Here is a 25,010-nt window from a genome sequence, read left to right as displayed (position 1 = left end):
AAAATGAATCATGATACTTACTTGTTGAAGCACTTTAAAGTAATGAGATTTTTGTTCTTGTCAAGGATAAATCATTTACCTTAAGGCTTTATTGCTCCTTACTTATGCAACTAGTATGTTTGTAATATACCTCCCATGATTCCAATAACACCATTTTGGTTTAGATGCACTTCTAAACAATATTTTTGAAACAAAGAATATGAAACTCAAATATTTCTCAATAATATGAACCTAAACTCTAGATTTTGCAGGAAAACTAAAACTTAAAATGAGAAGAAAACACTAAAACATGAGGTTATGAAGAATATGTAAAAATCTAAAAATTCAAATTGAAAGCTCTTCCTTCAACCCCTTTTTATAGTGAATTTTGGAAGTTAAAATGTTGAAGAGTTAATAAGAATTAATTCTCACCATTTTTAACCTTTGATTAGCCATCATAAATCAAGAATTAAATCTAGAAAAACCAAGGGTTCTTTGAGTAGGAAAACAAAAAGTTCTTTGAGATTAATTTCTCATTCACCTATAATTTGTTTAAATTATATTATTTAAAATAAATTTTCAACAATCTCTCATATGAATAGAAATTGTCTCACTAGTTTGAAAACAACTCAAATATTTGTTCAGAGATACTGATTTGATAGATTACACATCATGATAAGTAGCTTTTGGATTTAAACATTCCTTAGTGAAATACTATTAGATTTACTCGGCTAAATAGTGAAGCTAAGCTTACCCTTTTATCACCCTAGAGCTAAAACTTATTTCATCATAGGAATAAGTAATAAATAATAATTTCCTAGTGCCGCGGAGAATGCTATACGAATTAGTTTTCTATTTGAATCTAGATCTTGAGATCTCTAATCAACTAGATAAGGTTACCATCATTATACTCTTTCATATATTAAAGGCTTTAAGATTATTCCCCTTGATGAAATTATACACAAGCTTTCTTGACAAACCTTTGATTAGCGAATCCATAATATTTTCTTTTGACTTAAATAGTCAATGAAAATAATTCAATTTTAGAGTAAGTATTTAATAGTATTATATATACGATGTATATATCTAGACTTCCTATTATACATACCACTTCGTGACCTTTCAATTAATGACCAACTATCGCAATGGACATAAATAACTGGCATTGGTTTAAGAAATTTTAAATCTATTGGCTTCCTCTCCAGCTTTATCAAAAGCAATAAACTCTGATTCCATCATAGATCTAGCAATACACATTTGTATGAAGATATATTCACTTGTGGATTTTGAATCCTTTGTGTTGGATATCCAATTAGTATCATTATACCCTTATAGTAAGGTTGATTAACTAGTGTAGTATAGCCCATAATCAAAGGTGTACCTCAAATACTTGAGTACCCTTTTTATTGTCTTTCAATGATCCATACTTTGATTACTTATAAATCTACTCAATTTACTAAACGAGTAAGCAATATCAGACTTTGTGTAGTTTATAACACATATTAGGCTTCTAATTATTCAAGAATATTCTAATTAGTTTATTCCCTTACCTCTATTCTTGGACATATGTACATTTATATTAATTGGTGTTTTGACAATGCTATTGTCACCTTTAGGAAACTGTATTGAGAATTTTCTCAACATAATGAGATTGAACAATACTAATCCATTAGATGTTGTAGAAATTTTTATTTTTAGTATGACTTCTGCAACACCTAAGTTTTTCGTGTGAAACTTGTTAGTTAACACCTTTTTAGTGGACTTGATCATGTGTTCATTGCTGGCTAAAATTAGCATATCATCCACATAAAGACATATAATAACATAATCTTTATTTAGTTTTTCACATAAACACATTTATCAACTTCATTGATTTTGAACTTACTTGAAAATACATACTTAAAGAATGTAGCATTCCTTGATTTTATAATAGTATTGGGACGAATATCCTCAATACTTGACTTGTGTACAAGAAGTTAATATACACTATTATTGTATGCATATCTGATAAACATACAATCCACAGTCTTAAGTCCTATTTTAACTTTTTTATGATCAAATATTGTTAACTTAGCAAGACACCCCCACACTTTGAGGTATTTATAGGAGGGTCTTCTACCTTTCCACAATTTATATGGTGTCTTTTTCTAACTTTTTATGGGGTACTTTGTTAAGTAAATAATTGGCAGTTGGAATTGCCTTCCCCTGCATGTTTTAAGGTGCTTCCGAACTTATCAACATGGAATTCATCATTTCTCTTAATGTTTAGTTCTTATGTTTTGCAATGTCATTTTGTAATGGTGAATAAGGAGTAGTAGTTTGGTGAATAATACCATTTTAGAAAAAACAAATTCACCAAATGGTGTTTGTTTTTTCCACCTTTATCACTTTTTATTAGCTTTATCTTTTTGTTAAGTTGATTTTTAATTTTATTCTTGTAATGTTTAAACATTTTAAAAGATTTATTCTTGTAATGTTTAAATATTTTATTCTTGATTTATCTTTGGTGATTTATCTTGTAAAGAGGTATAATAATACCTTATGTAATCATCTATAAAAGTAATATAATACTTTTCCACCTCTAGTTTGTACGCATTTTAAATCACCAATATATGAGTGAGTTAAGTCTAGAGGTTCACTATTTCTTTCAATTGTTTGAAAATAAGGTTTTGTGAATTTTGATTCTACATAAATTTCACACTTGTAATTTTTCTCAAAAATCATACTTGGTAATAATTCATGGTTTATTAACCTTTACATAAAATTATAATTCACGTGACCTAACTTGTCATGTCACACATCACAGGACTCAAGCGAATAAGAAGAAGAGGCAATCTTATTATTGTTCGCATCATTGGTTACAATGGTCATTATATTAATTTTAAAGAGGCCATCATAGAAATACTCTTTTTGTACAAGCATACCACTCTTAAAGAGTATAAATTTACCACTCTAAAAAACTATCTTAATACCATTTTTTCTCAACAATGAGCCACACACTAAGTTCTTTCTAATGTTAACAACATGCAATACATTGTTGAGGTTAGAAGCTTTCCAGAGGTCATTTTCAGTATGAACTTTCCAATGCCTAATACCTTGGAGGCTAATGAGTTATCTAGGTATAGGTTTTCTCCATACACTTCTTTATAAGTGAAAAACATAATCTTCTTAGTGCATGCATGTCTTTTAGCACTAGTGTTAACCTCCCATTACTTAGGATTGTTGATTAGATTGTCTTGAAAAACAACACAAAACAAGTTCATTTTTAAAACTTTATTTGTAAGGTGATCAACCTCGATGACATTGGCTTGAGAAATTGTTTTATTAGGATTTTCTTTTGACCTTTATTTCTATAATCTTTGGCTAGATGCCCAATCTTGTTATAGGTAAAACACCTTTCATTAAAGTTTTTGGCAATTCCTTTCCTTTCTTTTGATTTTTTGTTATGAGACTTTATCACTTGTTCCATAAATTTTGCTTTTAGAGCACCAGAAGAGTTGGTTTCCCTTTGGATGACTTATTGTCATCTTTTATACTTAACCTTAAAATGAGGTATTCAATTCTCAAGCATTGGGTGAAGTTTCAGTTACTTATAGTCTTGGTGCCTCAATACAGATTATCGTTGTGTTAAGCTTAATTCCAAACATAATCTTAGCTTTCTTGGAAAAAGTCGATTTGATTGTAGGTTTCTAGATCTTTATATTCATGAGGTTTGCATCATAAAGTATAAATAGTATAAATCCAAGGAAATTTAACTTGTGATCTCTAAGTTAAGCCTCTAGTTTCATCATCTTCTACATTACTCCAAATATAAGGTTAAGTTTGTGATATGCTCTCTCAACCTTCTTCTTATGTGCTAGTAAATAACTCTATATACCAAGTCTTATCTCATTCAAACCTTTTATCTCTGCTAGCATAGATGATTCATAATCTAAGTTATTTATATCAACTCAGTAGCTCTTTGAAGTGATTGTACTGTGAGTTTTATGGGCAATATAACATCATGACTATAAATTAGAGTAAATGGTGAAGTTCTTAATATAGTCTTCTATTAAGTCCTCTAAACTTACAATACTTATGATAATGCATCATGTCAAGCATTATGATTATATATGACCAGTTTTTGTATATTAAGAATCAAAGTTAAATGGTTGATACTACTTCCACATTTGATTAGGCATAACAAGACTATTGTATGAGTAGTGATAGTTTTTAGGAGTCCAAACATGTGAATGATTTGTTTCTTAATAAGTTTAATCATAGTTTCTTTGTTGATCGATCAAAATGGAATAAATTTAACCCACTTGGTAAGGAAATTTTTTTCTACAAAAATATAGTTATGTTTCCTTGATACATGTGGGTGTACTTTGCCAATAATGTTCATTGTTCATCATCTAAAAAGCCATGTTTGACAATCGTATTAACTTTGTTTGATGGTTCTTACTAGATTAGACCAAATTAGTGACATCCTTTTGCATAATTAATACAATCCTTGGTTATACATGGCCAATGAAAAGTCATTGTTCATGATTAACCATATCATATTAATACCTAATTAATAGACTCTATAAAGTTCTTTATGAACCTCAATCATGACTAATGTTTTTTTTTTGTCCTAGTTATCTGAGTAAAACTATAATTTTATGTCTCTTATATAATACATTTGTTAGGAGGATTAATTAGTCGTTATTGATATGAAAGATCTTAAAACTTTCTGTTAAAGGTCTTATAAAAAAAAGTTTTGATTTATTCTGTCCAATCCTTTTATGAATCAAGAACACTAGTGGTTTTTAAGACCATTTATCTATACTCGATAGAAAATTTTAGCAATGGTTTTGTATGGTTGTCTTGTATGTTTTTTACTATGAAATTATAATATTTTGCTCATCATTACAATCCTATTGCATATCAATAATAATTGATCACATAATAATCCTTACATTGATGATGCAATACTGGTCAAGAGCCAATTTATAACTGGATCTATTTTGAGCCGAGTCATTAGCTTCTATATTGTTTCCAATGAAAAACAAAAAATTAAATTAGAAAGCCTTTCAATAAGGCTTTTAGTCACTTGATGCTATGGAGTTAATGTAGGGTATTTATAAGTATATTCAGTAACTAACTAGTTTATATTTAATTATAGAATCTCCTGTTACTTTGATAGATTGTGCCCTAACTCCAGGAGTATTTCCATACCTGTTATTAAAACTTTATATTCAGCTTGATTATTAGTGCAATAAAAATCAAGTCAAATGATAAGATCATCTTATTATATATTAGATAAATTATTACCACCCTTACATCTGCCTTATCCTTAGTTTTCAATCCATCAAACCATAATTATCATGGAATAAGTTCGGCCATAACAATGTCAATGTCTTGTTCTAGTTCATGATCGATATCAGGCAAGGTGATCAAAGCTTGGTTTTTAACTAATTTTTATAGTATGTAATATAAATTCAATTTAAACAATGCTAAAGTTCATATTCCAATTTGACCTCATAAGAAAAGTCTAGAAAACTTGTTAAATTTATTTTATAAATAATATACATGTCTATTAATAATATATACTAGTGAATTTTTACACAAGAAAAAACTATAAAGATGAGCAGAGCTTTTTTATTAACGTAAAATGTTCTTCAACACTTGTAAGAACATGATTAAGATAATAGACAACTTGCTCATGTCCAACTTCATTTTTCTAAGTTAACATGCTACTAATTAACTTGTATGTAGAAGAGATATACCTTAAAGGCTTTCTAGGTTTTTATAGGGCGACTACTAGAGGTTTAATTAGATAAGTTTTATATTTTTAAAACAAAACTTATTGTTTTTTAGTCTATTGGAATTCATATGTGTTATTTTCTATCAATTTAAATGGTATGATATTTTTTATAGTGTTTGTATGAAACTTCCAAATTTTTTCCCCCAATAAAGCACTCTAATTCCTTCTTATGTTGTTGAGTATGTGCTTTTATGATGACATTTTCTTTTTTAATCCATCTTTATTGCTTGTTGATGCACCACGAACCTCAAATAATTACCTACCTATGTGCCAAAGGTGTATTTTAATGGGTTCATTTTTAAATTGTGCATTTTTGTATGTTCGAAGACAACACATAACTCATAAAAAAGGTTAGCTTTGAACTTTAATTTTATCATAATATCATCAATATAAACCTATATATTATGGTTGATCATGTAATGCGAAATTAGATTCATTTCTCTTAAGTAAGTAGCATCAATGTTTTTTAAACCAATTGACACTACCACCTATTAATATATCTTTAGTGCACCAGCATATCTAAAATCATTTTAAACATTTCTTCTGACACAATGAAGATCTTATTAGAGCTTGAATGATCATTTATGAAGCTAATAATTTCATTATCGGCTGTAAAATTGATCAACATATCAGCTATTATCATTAGATATTTATCTTTTAGAGTTGCAAGATTAAGATTTCTAAAATCTATACATTTCCTTAACTTGCCATTCTTTTTTAGTACTCATATTATGTTAAATATTCATTCAACATATTTTACTGAATTAATAAATACAGCTTATAAGAGTCATTTGATTTTCTATTTCACATGATCAATCACTTCTAGATTCATTATTTATGAAGGTTGTTTGTATGTCTTAAACCCAGGCTTTATTGATATTCGACCAAACTTTTATCTAAACTAGGCATTGCATCATAATTCAAGGCAAAACAATCTTTATAAATGTGAAGTTATGATACTATATCTTTTTTATAATTTTTTAGTAAATTTGAACTTATAAAGTTAGCCTAAGTATGTCTTTAGTCCTTAAGCTAATCTCAATTAAAGGATCATGAAGTTTAACTTATCTATCATCTATCTTTGGTGGTGTTGGAGGAAGACTTGTCACATCAGACACGATCAATTGATAATCTTGATCTAATTATATCAAACAATTTTTTTTCTTATACCCAATATGTTGGCAGGATTCATCAAAAGCCTTAAAATATGCCAATAATTCATAGTGACTCATTTATTCCCATGTTTCAGATCTTTGGTCATTTTCTTTACTAGAAAGTCACTTGACCTAGCAAAGCCTGATATTAGTCACCTCATTCATACTTTTTTTCCCTAACTAGAAAGTCAAATAGGTGACCTATGTTATCTACGCCCATGAAATGGGCTAGATCTGCATCATTATTATATAATCATGCATCTAACTTCCCTAACTTGATCCATCTAGTATACAAAACATCAAAGTTTGATATAATGATGATGGCACACACATGTTAGCTTACATCCAAACTCATCCAAGAAAGAATGGTTAAGGTTAAGGTACAAATGTCCACCATTACCAAGCAGACACTCAGATATGAATTAAATGTTTCACACATCTGAACCCTGACCAATAGTTATATAAGAGATAGACCACTAATTCACTACCAAACTTAGAAGCTTGTGTGTGCTCTCAAAGCAAGTGATGCATGAAGGAATTAATTATACAATGCATGAACAATTTGTACAAAAACTAAAACATATAAACAAAAGTTTAAAAATGGCATGTTGAAAATAAATATAGACCAAATAATTTAAAACATAACAATTAGATAAAAAAAAACAAAGCTAAGTCCATAGGCTTCTCTAATGGAGTCGTTATTCTATCGCACGTATGCGGCATCACAGTAATCGTCCTTCTAGGTTGGGATCTTCTAATGATGGAGGAAAGAATAAAGAATTCTTGTTTCTTATTAGTAAAAAAAGGGTAAAGTCTCCACCTAGTATTTTGATCACTACAAACTCTAATTGGTCTCAAAGTCTAGATAAGGGTACTGGTTGTGTATAGAAAAGACGTATCATCCCTAGTAAACCTTACCTCAAGTAAGCTAAGAATTCTTATTTCTTATTAGTAAAAAAGAGGATAAAGTCTCCACCTAGTATTTTGATCACTATAAACCCTAATTGGTTTCAAAGTCTAGATAAGGGTACTAGTTGTGTATAGAAAGGACGTATCATCCCTAGTAAACCTTACATCAGGTAAGCTACATTGTTTGTTTGTCTGATATAAATTAAGGTATTGTTGTGTTTTCTAGTCGTTGGTATGTTTAAAGTTTAAGAAAAGTCATCATCAGTAAAGAAGTCCTTATCTTATCAGGTTAAAACAGTCATTCTAGAGTCAAAAAGTATTTTTGTATTTTTTTTTCTTAATATTGGGAATACATCTTACGTATAAGTTTGTAATTTTTGATATTGGAACAAACAAAATAATTTTTTTGATATTTTTAAAATGGAAGCCAAGTTGGATTTCATAAACGAGTTATTAAATCTAAAAATGCATGCAAAGATACTAACAAAACTAATTTTCTTGAATTTTTATATTTAAAAATGTTAAATCATGCCTTGTATTTTTTTTTAATTATTTATCGAAATATGATTTTATTTTTTATTTTTTTATTTTTGAGAGACTTAACCATATGCAAACAAATAAAAATGTATTTTTTTATTTTTAAATATGGAATATTTTATTTTTTCTCTAAAATTTTGAAGAAAAGCAGGTATATTTAATATCGGGTTAGTATCTTATAGTATAAGTCTACAATATGATATTAAGCAAAATTGTTAGAAAACACGCAATGGACCCACAAATAATTTTAAAATGGTCCCTTGATTTTTTTAGAATTTTTGAAAATCATTTGGGATTTGTTTGGCGAAACAAGAAAAACATTAATAAAAAAAATTGTCAAAAATTTGTTAGGTCATGTTTACAAAACACGCCCAAAGACAATTATTATTATTTTTTTTTGCAGTTTTCCTATATAAAATTCTGCACAATCAAACAATGCTTTTAGCCTCTAATGGGTTTGGCCCGTTCACGTGAACCGGGCTTTATAGTCAAGCCCAAAACAAAAGCCCATCAAGTCAGCCTAAAAAAAAAAAAAAACATGGAATCCATATTGTTATTGTAGCCCAGCTCGTTGTCAAAATAATCAGACCCAATTAAAACCAAACTATCATCCCATGCCTATAAACATTAAAAACGCAAACTATATTCATGACAAAGGATCTACACCCAAGATTTTCAACAACAACCATAGCACCTTCGCAAAATTCAGTTAGTGTTCATGTTTAAAACCCAAGAGCATGCACTTCTAACTAACAGGAATTATAATGCCATTGTCCATCCACAACCATATTAAGCATTATTCTCTTCATTACCTAGGCTGGAGTATTTGTTGTTGTTGTTGTTGTTGTTGTGCAGGGCTTGGAGAAGTTACCGAATTGCAAACCTCTGTTGTTGTTGTGATGGAGAGGCAATGACTAGCTGTTACTCTGCTACTGCTACTTAAAGGAAGCTGTTGTATCGTGACCAATTGATTGCTGATGAAAAAGATCGCCCACTGCTGCTCACAGTGCAGAGGAGATGGAGGCTTAGCTGTTGTTGCACGGTTTGAATCAAAGGCTGCTCACTGTTTGAAGACTCTGCTGCTATTGACATGGCTCTCAGCTGAACTGGTATTGCTATGACTTGTCGTCGTAGCTGCTATGGATGGAGAAGATAAATACATGGGTGCTGGTGTTGTTGTGACTCCTTAGCTGAGACTAGTATTGTCGGGTCGTCGTGGCTGCTAAGAACGGAGGAGATGAAGACATGGTCGCTACTTGGAGAAGAGGACGTGGCTACTGCTTGGTGATGTGAGGCCATCAGCGTGAGTTAATTTCTTGAAGAACCATAGAATGAGTGTGAGGAAGGTACCACCTATTCCTCTTTCAAGTCAAGTCACGTTTTTTGAAGACTCTGCTGCTATTCACGGCTGATAGAGGAGAAGTTGGCGTGACTAAGAAGAAGACTCCTGCTGATCACTGTGTTGAAGGCTGGCAGCCGTGAGGGATTAGCCACTACCAGCAACACAAGAACTTGGCACAGCTGGTCATTGCCACCTAACCATACTATCTATCTAGCTCATAATAAGGGTAAGCATATAGTTATGTTGGAGGCATAGTCATTTGAACGCTAGTTACTTGCATAAGTGATGATGTTAAGAAAGCTGGGAACGTGAATACTAGGATTTTGTCCAAGAGCGCGCAGTTTTCTGTTATTTCAGAGAATTAGATGATAAAACATCACCCTATGACTAATCTAATGGATGTTGTTCCACAGGAACTTGTGATGATAGAGGATTATTAGGCTCTTCAAGGCCACTAGTATGAACTCTATCTATTGCCTATACTGATTAATCGTAAGTGTTGATGCATTGATTCTACCTGCTTTCATTTTTTATGGCGTCATGTACCCTAATAAAACAATATTAAGTTTTGTCACACTGTGTCAATCTGTTGATCAGACAATTTTTTAGACCGAATTTGAGTCTCCAACAGAAACATATATATATAGTAGCTTCAGAATTCAAATGGAATATAGGTGTTTAATATATTCTAATTCCTAAAAAAATATATTATTGTAAGTGTTTGTACGAGGAAAAAAGATAAAAGGTAAAAGAAAAATAAATAAATAAATAAAATGAAAATATAAATTAGGAAAGTTGTAAAAAAGACAACAAAAAAAGAGATAAATGGTAGAAAAGCTATAAAATATTAGAGTTTGTATTAGAATTAATCATGCAATCTTTTTTAATTACACTCTTTTTAATTTAAACTTTACTGCTATTGATCGATTCTAACTTTCTTTTCACTGCTTAGCCATGAATAGCTAGTGTTCTTACATTAATATTTATTTTTTTGTATAAACAATTAAACATTTCAAGGTGTCCTAACACAACCAAATAACCATCGTTGAGGTTTTATTTAGAAAAACTTGGAGATTAAGCTCATATGGCATTGCCTTCCATGGTCATCTTCTAGAAGCTTTAATAGTCCCACACTCCCACCTTTTTATCACCAGGTTGTAATTCGAAAAGTTAGCCATTATTTATTTTATTTAGTATCAAAAGGGTAGGGCTGCAATAACAGCACCAATTATGTCCAATCTGAACAGAAATGAGGAATTGCTCATCTAGAAAAACAAAAATATTACAATAACAATAAAAACAGAATGACAATTCACCATGCTGCATTGTTCACTCCCTTGCTTTACACTATGGATGGTCATTATACAGTTCTTTTTTATTTTCATTTTGGTCTTCTAGATTTTTTTTTTAATCACATCCTTATGTTTACATAGTTTTATGTGTGGAGATTTTTTTCACTTCACATGTTCTTGCTTATGAGAAGGGTTAAGGAATATTGCAACATTAAATTAAGGATAGATTTGGTAAAATAATATTTTAGATTGTAGTTAAAAAAAAACAAATTAAAAGAACAATGATAAAAAAAACGAAGCCCAATGTTTGAAAGACATGAAAATTCATTTTTCATCTTTAAAGTTTTAGTTATCACATTTTATATGGTCCCTGAAGTTTATAAATTTTACATTTCAATCCTAAACTTAATTTGTTTTTCACTTTTCAAACTCTAAATGTTAACAGAGGAGAGCAGAAGTTGAAAAATAAAAGAAGAGAAAAAAATGTCAATCAAACACATTATGAACACGAAAAACATGAATCTTGATATCAATTGGTTCATCTTGAAGAGAGGAATTCTATAAAAGTGGTTTGGATTCTTTATCTAGTCGGAAAAAAGTAAATTAGGGCTTGGGATATTTTTTATTCAATTTAATTTCTAGGGTTTTTTTTATTGATCAAAGGGAGTTTTTGGATTAAATGTATTTAATGAGGTCCCTATCATGATTTTTATGTGTTTTCAGGTAAAAAAAAAGTTGAAAATAGATTTTTTTTTGTCATAAAACTTAGACTCTAACTTTCTAGACGTCAAAGGTGGTAAACATCTTCCACAAAAGACAATGCACCATCTACCTAGTTGAACAAAACATAGCATGATCTATAAAAAAAATCTAGTGTGGATGATTATTTGATCATTAAAAAACACACAAAGTCAAGATCGCAGGCTTAGCCTTCTAAGCCCATGTGCATCTAGAAGTTTTTACTTTAGACAAGACTCGGCTAGTCTTTACAGGACCAAACACGTCAAAACACGTCTAGCCTAGTTTTGAACAAGCCTTAACCTTTTTTAATTTTAAGTAAATTTATGAAAGTAATATTTAAATAATTATTTAACTTTGCAATAATTTTCAAGAGCATTAGTGATTTTTGCGATAATATTTATAATTAATTATATATTAACCTTGATATTCAATAGCAAGAATAGAACATCTACTTTGTTATTTTTATTATTAATTTTTTTTATATAAGGTTCTCATATTCATTATTCTTAGATTTATTCATACAAGTGCATGGAAATGAGATTCATGATTTTTTTTTTGAAACTTCTTTTCATAATTATAATATTTTATAATTTTTTAAAAAATACTTGTAATGAAAAAATATGTTTTCTTAGAAATAAAAAAATAATGTTGGAATAAGAAAATAAAGTTCTTATTAAAGAGAAACATGTTTTCTCTTTAATTCAAGTCATTTAAAATCTTTACAAATATTTATTATTCAATAAAGCATAAAAAAATATGTTATTGTCAAAATAAAAATAAAACATTTACACTAGAAATGACAATTTTGACTAAAATATATTTTCTTTCAAAATTTTAATCAACTTTCTTATGTACATCCATTACCTTATGACATCGCGTAAACACATTCAAATAGTAGTTGATATTGTGGTAGCAGTTACTTTTCAAAGTGTTATTTGTTTAAAATATATGAATATTGTTTTTATTTTTAAAATTTATTTTTGATATCAGCACATCTAAACCATTTAAAATTATTCTAAAAAATTAATTTAAAACAAAAAAATCTCAGAATATTAAAAAAAAAGGTTTGACAGCAAGAATTACCTTACTTGATGAGACAAAAGGAGGTGAAACTAACGTTACGAGGACTACAAATCGAAGCCATCATTATCCCTATAGTCGTGATCTTTTTCTTCTTCTTCTTTATTGACCTCCTCAAATACCATTACAATACGATAATTATTAAAGGTTTAATAAACGGTTTATATTTCATACATTAACATCACCAATTATTTGCAACAAGGAGCGCCAGCCAAGTAACTAGTAAACACCCAATCATATTAACATTGTAAACTGCTTCGGGTGCCTGGCACTAGATGGACCACGCAATACTGACTGCTAGCTTCAAGTCCTAGCTTTTTTATGACGATAGTTTGGGCTCCTTGTACTTTTTACCATTTTAATGGAGGGAGGACAATGATCATTTGTTCTACCGAAGGCTGTTTCTGTGGGATTCTACTTTAGTTGTACAAAGGAAATATGAGTTGGCTGGAGTTAGAAAGCATACTCTATCGATGTCTTTGCCCGTCGAAACACGAGAACTACACAAACAATTGCGTGCAAGGTAGAGGTGGATGCCTCGTCTTGAACCACATGAGCAGCCTATTGGTCTTTTGCCGCCACGCTGCACTTTTCTAAAATTAAAAAAAAAAAAAAACTAAATTAATTTTATTTTAATTTTTAAATCGATTTAATATATTAATATCAAAAATAAATTTTAAAAAATAAAAAATACATATTATTTTAATATATTAACAAAAAAGAACAATTATCAATATAATACCAAACACTTCCAAAGTATGTCACATTTGGATAATCTGATTCCCCCAGCAATAAGTGGTATTAAACAAGGCCACGTAAATAGATGGCATGAACATATAAGCAATCCATCTGTGGGCCACCTAGACAATGCCAAATCTTGATTTGTCACCGTGACCAGTTTTGTCCACCATGGCAACAAATCAATTAAGAGGTTATTGTCTCAAGAATCCTCTCCTTCAAAGAAATAAATAAAACGACCTATCCCTTGTTTTCCTCCACGTAAATAATCCATGGTCCCTGAAGAAAATGCAACCATCCCTTTAACTAGATAGTCCCTCCTTCCACCGAAAAAATTGAACACCTAAAGTTCAGAATTTGGTTGCTGCACCTGTCAACCGCTAGTTTAACGGCCTGAAACTAAATGCTCAAGCTGAATGTCTGCTGCTCTCTAATTCCTAGTCCAAGACAAGCCACACTTGGAGCCAGCCATAGATCATGGATCATTAGATACCATAGAGCTCAGAAACTATTACCGGTGGTTTCTGTGAAAGCTTTGAAAGATGACACTAATGAGGGTACAAGCAGTTTCCGAGGCCGGAGCTGGGAGCCTGGCTTGGAAATTGAGGTCCCTTTTGAACAAAGGCCGGTAAGTCTGCCGTGTGACTGTAAGCACAGCTTTCACAACTGCTTTATGCAAATTCATATCCTAGTGTCTTATAAAGCTTTCGAAGATATGCATATTTTTCTTGCCAAAAAAAATAGAAAAAGTATGTATGCATGCTGCAAATGCACACTCAGATATGCATGCATCAAGTAAACCATCCCTTGCGCATGATACAAGACATATTCACACTTACAGTGGTCCGAGTTCTGTAATAGGTGAACGAGTACTCGTCTTTGAAAGAGGGACCCCTGTATTCTTGGGGTGAACTTGGTCCAGGACCCTTTTTACTTCGCCTTGGTGGACTCTGGTTAGTAACCTTCACTGTTCTTGGAGTTCCGATTGCAGCTGCAACTTTCAATCCTTCCAGGGTAAGTTTAAAATGCATACCATCTTTCCAAAAAAAAATATTGATGAAACATCTGACCAGAGTTGAAGCTAGTTATCACATGAAAAGTCCAAAAAGAATTTCTTAAGTTATTTAAAATGCTGAAGCACAAGGAAACAGCAGTTCTGCCTGCGCTTTTTGCTTTTGAAACCAGGCAAGGTTTTTTAGGGCACTTGCGCTCTCTTCCTATCCTCTCCTCTCCTCTCCTCTACCTATATCTATTATTAGAATTAGCTTTAGATGTAGAACCACCTGATAGAAGGGTATAGACAGAATGATAGATACGAGGAGAATCATGTATCTCAGAAACTCAGAAAGGATAGATATAAAGCTCGACATTTTTGATTTGTGAAAAGATATTCACTTGTGAATATTAAGGCTTTATTTCAGTGTTCCAATCTTGCAGGAACCATTAAGATTTGTGCTAGCTGCTGGAACAGGAACTCTATTCCTTGTGTCATTAATCATCTTAAGAATATATCTGGTATCATCTTCATCTTCTTTTCATCATCATCATTGTTACATCACACCCATCAAAATCACAATCCAAAGAACTCTCAGTATTGTCATGGAGTAATAATTCTTTTCATAAATATAGGAATAAAACAAATCATTTGACTGGTTGTGATGGTGGAAACTACTAGGGGAAATAACTATGAGAAGCCTAACAGAAAACCAGTTTGTTTGTAGTCACTCCCTCGCTGAATGTATTAGCCAAAAAAGGTAGGTTCTGAAAGGTGCTCCTCAACTGGAATGGCCATATTCTTAAAGCCTCCACCACACATTCTATTCAATTCATCAGGAAGAAGGCTAGACGCAAAGTTAACTGCATGAACAGAGGGTTATCTTAACATGGTAGTTTCTTATCAAAAAATCATAAAGTGGTAGCGTTGAAAAGTGTTACAGTTGTGAAGCACAGTTTGATATATCTGTTCTGCAATGGTTTATTCAAACACTAAACTCTGGCAGTAAGAATATTTTACCCACTCAAAACATTAAAAACATACCATGGTAGAATATTCTAAAATATTGTAACATATCTTTTCTCTAATTGTCCTAATATAGAACTACCACGTAGTCTAGATGAATGCACAATCAAACCAGCAGTATGCAGGAGATACAAGAGGTGTGATCCCAACTAATTAACATTCAAATTGCACCCTTTTCAGTCATTTCCATTTTAACATCAATTCATACATTTTTCTAAAGTAATCCTTTGGAAACTACCACATTTTAATGTGCATACCACAGGGATGGAGTTATGTTGGTGATAGACTTCTGTCAGCAGTGATCCCCTATGAAGAGAGTGGATGGTATGATGGACAAATGTGGGTAAAGCCAACTGAGGTTAGCATCTCTCTCTCTATCATCTATATGAAAAGGTTGAGGGCAGCAAAGGCCTTGAAGGGAACATATAAGTGGAGGCATTGTTTAAAAAAATCAATTTTGAATTATTTCTGCCAACAACATACTATTCCATGCATTTTCTTAATTATCAATGTTTCTGGCACTGTGTGTGTGCACATAACTTTGATAGGAGAGAATAAATCAGAGAGATCACCACAGCTAGTGAAATTATGTATTTTGTGACATTACTGATATCAAGCAATTACAAGAACAAAATATTAACAGGAGTCTGCGAAATGCCAGGCCACAAACCAATCAAAAAATAATTGTTGAATAGCATGAAGGAAAAAACCCCTTAATTGATACTAGAATAGATGTAAAATCACGCATTTTCCTTGGGCCAAAAAGGGTCAAAGTATCTTATAAGCTCATAACACGTGAAAGGCTACACATAATGAATATATTAAAATAAATAGCATAAGAGTATATGAAAATCCAATATAATAACAAGCACATTCTTTAATTCACATGAATGAGGAGAAGTAAAAGCATAGCTTATCTTACCACCTTGTGATATCAGCCAACTCAGCTAGCAGTCAACATGCCCTCAACAAAGCACAGTGATGGAGATATAGTGATGGAGATAGCTCAATTGCATTGTCTCAAAGTCCAAACTTCAAAAAAACATCAAAAAGTAAAATATCACAATCCCATAGAAAAATCAAAATAACTAATAGCAATAAGAATGTCTACTAATGTTCAACCAGAGTTTCTCACTAATGTGGTAGTTTGAAGTGAGGATTGGATGAAATGTTTAAGCAAACTAGGGAGGACATATGTATCAACAATTTGTTTTTCATTCTGCTTTGCATGCTTGCTAAAACAGGCATATGCAGATATTGTCTCTTCAAATCAGAATGACACTTGAATTAATAAATTTTTTTGTCCCATGCAGGTCCTGGCTCGTGATAGACTGTTGGGCTCTTACAAGGTAAGAACGCCATTTCATATATTCAATTCAGGATGATGCTTGCGGAGAAAATTATAACAAGGACAATTTTTCTACTAAACAAGATGAAATACCACATGTATAGAAAAATAAAGACAGATGGACATGCTAAATGAAAAGGACTTCAATGGAACTAAAAGATCTTACAAGAACTCGCACATGCATGTGTAGATAGAGTTGCACAGGTGTGAATTAATGGGCATTACTGCATCCAGAGCAAGACAACACAAACAAGTATGAATGCACAAACACAGGAAACCACACAATACTCACTAACAAGGAATCAAACACCGACATAATTATGGAGTGGACTGTTGATGATTTTATTCATTGTCTTTTCACATTACAAACTGGCACATGATAGAGCTCTTAAATTTTCTAAAGAAAAAGAGATTCATACTGAACCTCCAAACCCCTAGGTTAAACCAGTCATCAAGATGTTGAAACAAACACTTGTCGGAACAGGAGCGTTGCTCGTGACAGCAGTAATGCTATTTATCTTTGCTACACCAGTAGAAGATTTCTTTCAAACGACTTTTGCCACAAAAGAAAACCCATCAATTGATCCAGCTTCAGGGAAAAATACAAAGTACAACGTGAGGTATGAGCACAAGTCTAGAGAATCCTACTGCCATTGCATGTCCATTTAATTTACATCCTTATATTTTCTTGTACATATCGTAGAAAAGAGGAGTTGCTTAGATTGCCTGTGGAGGTGATAGCTGATGATGATTTGGCAGCTGCCGCCGCTGAGGCTGCTGGTGGAAGACCAGTCTATTGCAGAGACAGATATTATCGTGCATTAGCAGGTGGACAGTACTGCAAATGGGAAGACCTACTTAACCGATGAGGAAAAAGGGCACTGGGGTTATGAAAATATTTGTAACATTTCAACTGGAATAAGAATTATATATATGGTTTTATGTGGTTACCTTCAAGGAAATGATTGTACTTTCAAAAATTGGAACAACAACTAAGTGGCAACCACCATAGAGATAAACTTCATGCAGGACAATCCAATTTACTGATTGCCAGTAGATTAGAAACTTTAAAGAGGCAAGCAAATGCAGCAAACCTGCAGGCTATAATGATATGATATACACACCATCACGAATCAAATAAGCAAACTCATGCCTGCAACAAAGCAACTGAATTAATCTTGAGATACCATCACTTTTTCTTCATGAGCCACCATCATAATCTATGCTAAAAAAAACTGCCAAAGTATATCTGTGGTCTATCTACACAATGATGAAGTTAGATATTTGCCAAATGTCAATACTTTAACATGCTTGATTAACAATGCCTCAGAATAACTTCAAGAAATATGGTACAGAGAAAGATACTCTTAAGAATAGAAAAGCAGAGAAAATGGGCAAGTATGCCATCCAAAGATATCTATAAATTCTTCTTAAATCCAGTTAGCTCCAGAACTAAAGGAAAACAATTTCTCCATATACCACTAAGGTCATCTTTGATAGCAGGGAACATAAGGATAGGTTCTGAAGAATTCCATTCACCGAATAAAAAGAAGATAAGTTCTGAAGAATTCACGAATAAAAAGAGGATGAGTTCTGAAGAATTCACGCACTCGCATAAAATGTAGCCAAGGGGGTTCAAGATTCACAGAATCACCTCTCTCTGTCTGAGGAAAATTTCATGCAAAAAATCAAGAATATCAGGTGCAGATGATAAGCCCTTAGAATAGGTGTACAGGCAAAACAGAATTTTCATGTCCTTGAGATATCTAGATAATCATCTTGTAAATCCAGCTAGCACAGAAGTGACCACTTTCCCTATAAACCTGTATGCCATAAAACTCGTCTCCAGTAGCAGGATATACAATGATAGAATATTGAGAAATTATTGATACCACAACGTAGCTCTTGCTCAATTGAATATCAGAGCAAACTTAACAGCTCATTCTTCAATCATAGAAATAAATAATCCAATATTCTAGAGCCGAGATATTTAGCATCAGAAATTGAACATCCAAATGCCTCCCCTATTAAACAACTTTGTTGTCCTGAGAATCGTACAGATTTGTTCTTCAAAATATTCAGTCATCTTGCAGAAACTATGGCTCACGCAATGGCCTTGCTTGATTTATACTACAATATAGTAACTGACCATCCTTCAACATCATAAACAATGTGCTTGCCAAGTATAAGAGCTGAAACTGATATGAATCTCGAAGCCCTCAAGGTCACTCCTACACAAGTTTCTTGCACCAATGGAGTATTCTAAACAATTGATTTTCAACTAAATTCCTAACTGTCCATTTCCTTCTTTTTGAATCTTCAATATCCAGAGTTCTATATGCAAGAGCAAGTAAATACATCGCCGGATGTAGTCTTCTGCAATGGAAAACACAAAAATTATGTGATGCGGGATTACAGGAAGATAGGTTTTTTAGGATTCAGTACTTCAGAGAGAAAAATAGAGTTTAGTTTTGATATTTTTGTTTCCTTATGGAAATAAGACTGTTTCGAAGGTTTTCCTACTATTATTAGTTTTCCTATTTTATTTGGTTTAGTGCCTATAGATAAGCACTCTATCTAGACATCCAGTTTAAACTTATAATGATTATTATAATAAATTAAGTTTTCTCCTAGATAACTGGTTATCTTGATTTGTGTTCTTGTTGGCAGTTCTACAACAATATGGTTCTTAAAATCTCCATTGAGATTCAAATCAATGGGACACAAATACATAATTTTTTCTTCTTAGCTTGAAGGTATGGAATATTTATTGATGACAAGTCAATATCAGGGTAAGATTAGATAAGCCGAAAATACATCCTTTATAGCAAACAAAGGTGAATATCTTGAATCCATTCAGATCATGTGCCATCAAAGATAAACTGAACTGGTATTTCATGCTAATAAAGTCATAGTGAAGAAAAAATTGCTATGCATGCAAACAAATCATACCACGATTCCATACAAACAAATGTGGTAAGTGATAAATGATCAGTTCAGTATATAAAGAATAATTGTCAAATCAGTTTGTATGAAAAATTTGCATGATTTGTATGCTACACGGATGGCCCAGCTTTGCTAGAGGCATTAGATTCAAATGTTGTGTTTGCTTTTTCTACCGCTCTCTCTTTTCTTTAGCTTTTTGCTGTTCTTTCATATACCTAATGCAACAAATAGACAATATGTAGCTACAGATTAAAATGCCAACTTGCAATAAGAGGAGGTTTGGAGAAAAAGTACTGAATTTGAAGAAAAATAACAAGTTGAGACTTCGTTCCAAGTTTATTATCAAGCCATTTCAGGTATTAACAAATCTAGTACCTTTTTAAAACCTTTGAAAATATCTACCTATCCCACAAGTTGTACATAATACTTCCAGTAAGATCATACATAATACAAGTGAAATCCTTGACCTTATCAAAAGATGAATCATGCAAAGTTAGGGGAAACTATGACATAACTCAAAATCTCATTAGGCTACATGTCATGTACTTACTTGTCATTTTGTTCATTTCCATCAAATCCATCCCAATACCTTTGAGATGGAACTGTCCGACCTTTCTTATCTCTACCGAATGTTTCAACATACCAACCACCTATGTCGTGCATGTCACAACGAGGCTCAAACAGCCAAAATCTATTGCAACCATTTACATGGAACAAATTAAAATAAAAAATAAAAAACTAAAGAGAAAATTGGCTGTTGGAAACAGTAATTCATCCATCATTGTAATAAAATGAAATGAAGCTGCTCACTTGCTTGGTGGCAATCGGGCTCTGCTGCATCTGCATTCAACAATAGAAACTTTATCTCCTACTCCATACCAGTGCATATGCTTCACCTGAAATTTTTTAACAGAATTCATTAGTGCTATATGATTAACTAACATGGACAGGATCCTATAGGGCATGCATGGATAATTCTCACTGAAAATGACATGCATAGTGAACAGGAAAAAGTTACTTGTATTATCTACTGTCCCATCTGTGGCCATCCCTTACTTTTCCACATATATAAATTCACCTAATGCCAGGATTGAATGGAAAACCACCCAAGGACAAAAAAAGGTTTAATAAATATCAGTTACATTTTCACAACAGTCTGAAAACTATCAATAGTTTTCATGAAAGGTGCTCAGGCAAGCTACCAGAGCATAGCCCAGAAAATATTTTAAGAATTGTGGCAAGAAATCCATGCAGCTCGTAAATGGATCTAGATGGTGAAACTCAAACAAATATCAGTTAATACCACCCAAGGACAAAAAAAGGTTTAATAAATATCAGTTACATTTCCACAACAGTCTGAAAACTATCAATCGTTTTCATGAAAGGTGCTCAGGCAAGCTACCAGCATAGCCCAGAAAATATTTTAAGAATTGTGGCAAGAAATCCATGCAGCTCGTAAATGGATCTAGATGGTGAAACTCAAACAAATATCAGTTAATACCACCCAAGGACAAAAAAAGGTTTAATAAATATCAGTTACACTTCCACAACAGTCTGAAAACTATCAATCGTTTTCATGAAAGGTGCTCAGGCAAGCTACCAGCATAGCCCAGAAAATATTTTAAGAATTGTGGCAAGAAATCCATGCAGCTCGTAAATGGATCTAGATGGTGAAACTCAAACAAATATCAGTTAATACCACCCAAGGACAAAAAAAGGTTTAATAAATATCAGTTACATTTCCACAACAGTCTGAAAACTATCAATCGTTTTCATGAAAGGTGCTCAGGCAAGCTACCAGCATAGCCCAGAAAATATTTTAAGAATTGTGGCAAGAAATCCATGCAGCTCGTAAATGGATCTAGATGGTGAAACTCAAACAAATATCAGTTAATACCACCCAAGGACAAAAAAAGGTTTAATAAATATCAGTTACACTTCCACAACAGTCTGAAAACTATCAATCGTTTTCATGAAAGGTGCTCAGGCAAGCTACCAGCATAGCCCAGAAAATATTTTAAGAATTGTGGCAAGAAATCCATGCAGCTCGTAAATGGATCTAGATGGTGAAACTCAAACAAATATCAGTTAATACCACCCAAGGACAAAAAAAGGTTTAATAAATATCAGTTGCATTTCCACAACAGTCTGAAAACTATCAATCGTTTTCATGAAAGGTGCTCAGGCAAGCTACCAGCATAGCCCAGAAAATATTTTAAGAATTGTGGCAAGAAATCCATGCAGCTCGTAAATGGATCTAGATGGTGAAACTCAAACAATGACATGCAAGGATAGAATACTAAACAGGGCTATTGGAGCTATTAAATTAAAGCAAATCGATGTAATTAGCGTATTGATGATACACAGGGAAATAAAGACATATTTATCTTCATCACAAGCTATAAAGAGGATGAGGGTCGTCTTTCTGTTCATTGACAATTCCAATTCCCAGTTTGGTCATAGAGGGATATTTAATAAGTATGCAAGAGACACCAATAACCAATCCCAACTAATTTGGGATTGAGGCTTTATGTTGCGTGTATTTGATGTCTATGCAAGAGACATTAATCATGCAGGGACCCGGTACTCTCTTTGTTATTCCATGACAGCATATAAAACTAGCATTATCAAGAAGAGGCACAGAAAAAAAGCTTAATTTGCATCTTATGCGTAATGAAATTTTTTTAAAAAAAAAAGAAGAAGAAGAAGAAAAGAAGATACAAACAGGAGAATAACACTACAAACCATCAAAGTTCTATGTTTCATCATCACATGAGTTTTGGTACCACAGCCATCATAGACAAAGCATGATCCCTCTTCAGGACTGCTGCCCATTCCCTTTATAGTTCCTAGTGGAATCCTTGCACCAACAGCACCAGTCAAAAGAGATTCCTTGTAAGAACCTTTGCTAGCATGCACAAGATCATCATCCGAGTTAAGAAAAACATGTATCTGATCTTGTGCATCTTCATTCTGTACTGCTCTGTCATCCTGGTTTTTAGGAGGAACTCTAGTTGCCACAGCGACCACCCTTCCAGAAACATACAATTCTAAATCTTCATATGCATCTGATTTATCACTTACACTATTCCCTGGATGCATCTGAGAAATTCCAGCATCATCCACCGCATTGGAATTTTTCAAGACACATGTATCCTCAACAGATTTACAGACTCCCAAATCAAAAGATGCGAAGGCATTTTTTAATTTTTTAGTAGAGGCAGAAGATAATTTAGGAATCTTGTCGGCCAGGCAGACCATTCCAAAAAGATGACGACCCGAAACCAAATGCAGAACCTCAGGAGTTTCACAGACAGACCTTTCCTCCGCCTCAAACCGATCAGGAAGAAGATCCATGGACTCAATTACAGGTCCATAATAAGCTGCATGTATGGCTGAATAAAAATCAGCTTCAAGTACATCAAAATAACCAGTTCCAGCCACCACCTCTCTCTGAGACAATATATCATTTATAGCCAATCTATACCACTTTAACCACTCAACAACTTCCATCTCTTTATTCATAGTCATTCGCGATTCGTATCTGTACAATGTCGAACCTTGTCTCGGCACTATCACTTTCTTTCTCTGAGATAGCAAATAACTGTCATAGTGCGCCCTCTTCTCAGCGTCCGAAAGAATCTGCAGTTAAAAATAATTTCTACATTCTCAACTACAATTAAAATACTTTCTCGAAAAATCATTCTCATCTATAATTAAAATGTATATAATTTCTACAGAAAATCATTCTCAACCACAATTAAATTAATTTCTAAAACGCATCTGAAAAATCGTTCATAAAAAAATCTACTCAATGGTAATAAATTATCAAATTCAACAAAGAAACGATACTAATAAATAAGAACAAAAACAAAGAGTAACAAATAGAGCCGAGAAGAAGAGTAAGAACCTCATAAGCAGCGAGGATTTGAATGAAACGGTGAGAATTAAAGGCGTTTGAGTGATGAGCGAGGTCAGGGTGAGTTTGTTTCGCTAATTTATGAAACGAAGCTTTGATTTCAGCCAATGAGCTGCTCTCCGAAACTCCTAAGATATCATACGCGTTCTCGCCAGTGAACTCAGGCCGAGTCGACTCGGAGCTGCTGCTGCTCAACCACCGACCTCCATAACTCGGATTCAAGGATAAGACTATATAACTGTACTTCATTTTATTGTTGCTGTAACTTGATTGAATCGAAATTTAGCAAATAAATAATTTGTTTCTTTAACTTTCTGTTTTGAGTTGTGTGTTAGTTTCTTTTCTTTTATTTCTTTTTTTTCCCGGAAAATGGTGATGATACTCGGACACTAGTGGCTCCGCCTCTGTCAGATTGGTGATGAGGTATGATAAGTTGACACTCGAATGGATGGAAATTGAAACGTGTCGATTTTTCATTTCCTTGTGTTTTAACTCGATTTCCGGGAAATTATACAACAAAACAAACCCTATATGTTTTTCTTTATATTTTTTAACAAAATGAAAACAGCAATTACCCATGTTTAAGTACTGATTATTTTGATGAAATTGAGATGAAGCGGTAACTGAAACGGAATTTTTTTTTTATTATTGTTATTAATATAGATGTTCGGGTGAGCTTGCACATATCTTGATTAATTTCACGGGTTTTAAAATTAACGACCATGTAAATCTCCAGTAGTCTTGAAGTTTGTGAGACTCGAACTAGTGACCTCTAAGGAACAAATCTAGAACTTAACCAGTTGAGCTATACCCCTAAAAGTTAAAAACAAAAATCTTAATTGTTTTAGATATAAACTGTTTCTTTAACAAAGGTTTTCTGTTTCACATATAAACAATACTTTTCTCCAATAATAATTTAATATGTGTGCTTAGATTTAGTATTATTTCGTTTAGTATTATACTCGTTGATGTTGTGATAAGGATTCTAGAATAAGTTAATGACAACGTTTCTTGTTGATTAATTTTATAGTCAAAATAAAATTAGGATTTTCAAACCTTAAAATTATATTTTAAACTTTAAAAAAAATTAGAAAAAATTCTTTGATATTTTTATTAAAATTTAAATAATAGTCTTCATCTCCATAAAATAAACTAGAGCATTCCTATTTATATTTATACTAAATCCTTTATAAAAAATTATTCATAATTAAAACTTA

The 25,010-nt window shown here is 32.4% G+C and overlaps 2 protein-coding genes across 10 annotated transcripts; one reads left to right on the top strand and one right to left on the bottom strand.

Annotated features, from left to right (window-relative positions):
- The first annotated feature begins 13,750 nt into the window (after positions 1-13,750).
- LOC18101138 (protein CONSERVED IN THE GREEN LINEAGE AND DIATOMS 27, chloroplastic) lies at positions 13,751-17,890 on the top strand. 2 transcript variants are annotated; one of them, XM_006380586.3, is made up of 7 exons: positions 13,754-14,188; positions 14,422-14,574; positions 14,998-15,075; positions 15,843-15,938; positions 16,894-16,929; positions 17,367-17,548; positions 17,632-17,890. In XM_006380586.3, the coding sequence occupies exons 1-7, from the start codon at positions 13,964-13,966 to the stop codon at positions 17,795-17,797; spliced, it is 936 nt and encodes a 311-aa protein (XP_006380648.1). In that variant the 5' UTR covers positions 13,754-13,963; the 3' UTR covers positions 17,798-17,890. The 2 variants fall into 2 exon arrangements, with proteins under 2 accessions (XP_024461187.1, XP_006380648.1); XM_024605419.2 differs by lacking the exon at positions 14,998-15,075 and having other exon boundaries at positions 13,751-14,188.
- LOC18101139 (uncharacterized) lies at positions 15,056-24,250 on the bottom strand. Of its 8 annotated transcripts, none has more exons than XM_052454446.1 (6): positions 23,785-24,249; positions 22,620-23,516; positions 20,685-20,770; positions 20,425-20,565; positions 16,503-16,612; positions 15,056-15,417 (listed from the first exon to the last, which is right to left on the bottom strand). In XM_052454446.1, exons 1-5 carry the CDS (start codon positions 24,040-24,042, stop codon positions 16,546-16,548), a joined length of 1,449 nt encoding a protein of 482 aa, XP_052310406.1. In that variant the 5' UTR covers positions 24,043-24,249; the 3' UTR covers positions 15,056-15,417; positions 16,503-16,545. The 8 variants fall into 8 exon arrangements, with proteins under 8 accessions (XP_052310406.1, XP_052310407.1, XP_052310410.1 ...); XM_052454447.1 differs by having other exon boundaries at positions 16,506-16,612; XM_052454450.1 differs by lacking the exon at positions 20,425-20,565 and having other exon boundaries at positions 23,785-24,250.
- Positions 24,251-25,010: the final 760 nt, after the last annotated feature.

Source organism: Populus trichocarpa, chromosome 7 (assembly GCF_000002775.5).
Source record: "Populus trichocarpa isolate Nisqually-1 chromosome 7, P.trichocarpa_v4.1, whole genome shotgun sequence".
Lineage (NCBI taxonomy): Eukaryota > Viridiplantae > Streptophyta > Magnoliopsida > Malpighiales > Salicaceae > Populus > Populus trichocarpa.
The sequence above is the reverse complement of the archived record's forward strand: the minus strand, read 5'-3'. Positions and strand labels throughout refer to the sequence as shown.

Excerpts from the sequence above, each read along its gene's own strand:
- LOC18101139 (XM_006380587.3), bottom strand. The coding sequence starts at position 24,042 with ATGAAGTACAGTTATATAGTCTTATCCTTGAATCCGAGTTATGGAGGT. Across the intron at positions 20,771-22,619 it reads TGAAACATAGAACTTTGATG|GTGAAGCATATGCACTGGTA; the intron begins GTTTGTAGTGTT and ends AAAAAATTTCAG. Across the intron at positions 20,566-20,684 it reads GCCCGATTGCCACCAAGCAA|ATTTTGGCTGTTTGAGCCTC; the intron begins GTGAGCAGCTTC and ends TGGTTGCAATAG.
- LOC18101138 (XM_006380586.3), top strand. The coding sequence starts at position 13,964 with ATGCTCAAGCTGAATGTCTGCTGCTCTCTAATTCCTAGTCCAAGACAA. Across the intron at positions 15,076-15,842 it reads TCATCTTAAGAATATATCTG|GGATGGAGTTATGTTGGTGA; the intron begins GTATCATCTTCA and ends TGCATACCACAG. Across the intron at positions 16,930-17,366 it reads GACTGTTGGGCTCTTACAAG|GTTAAACCAGTCATCAAGAT; the intron begins GTAAGAACGCCA and ends CCAAACCCCTAG.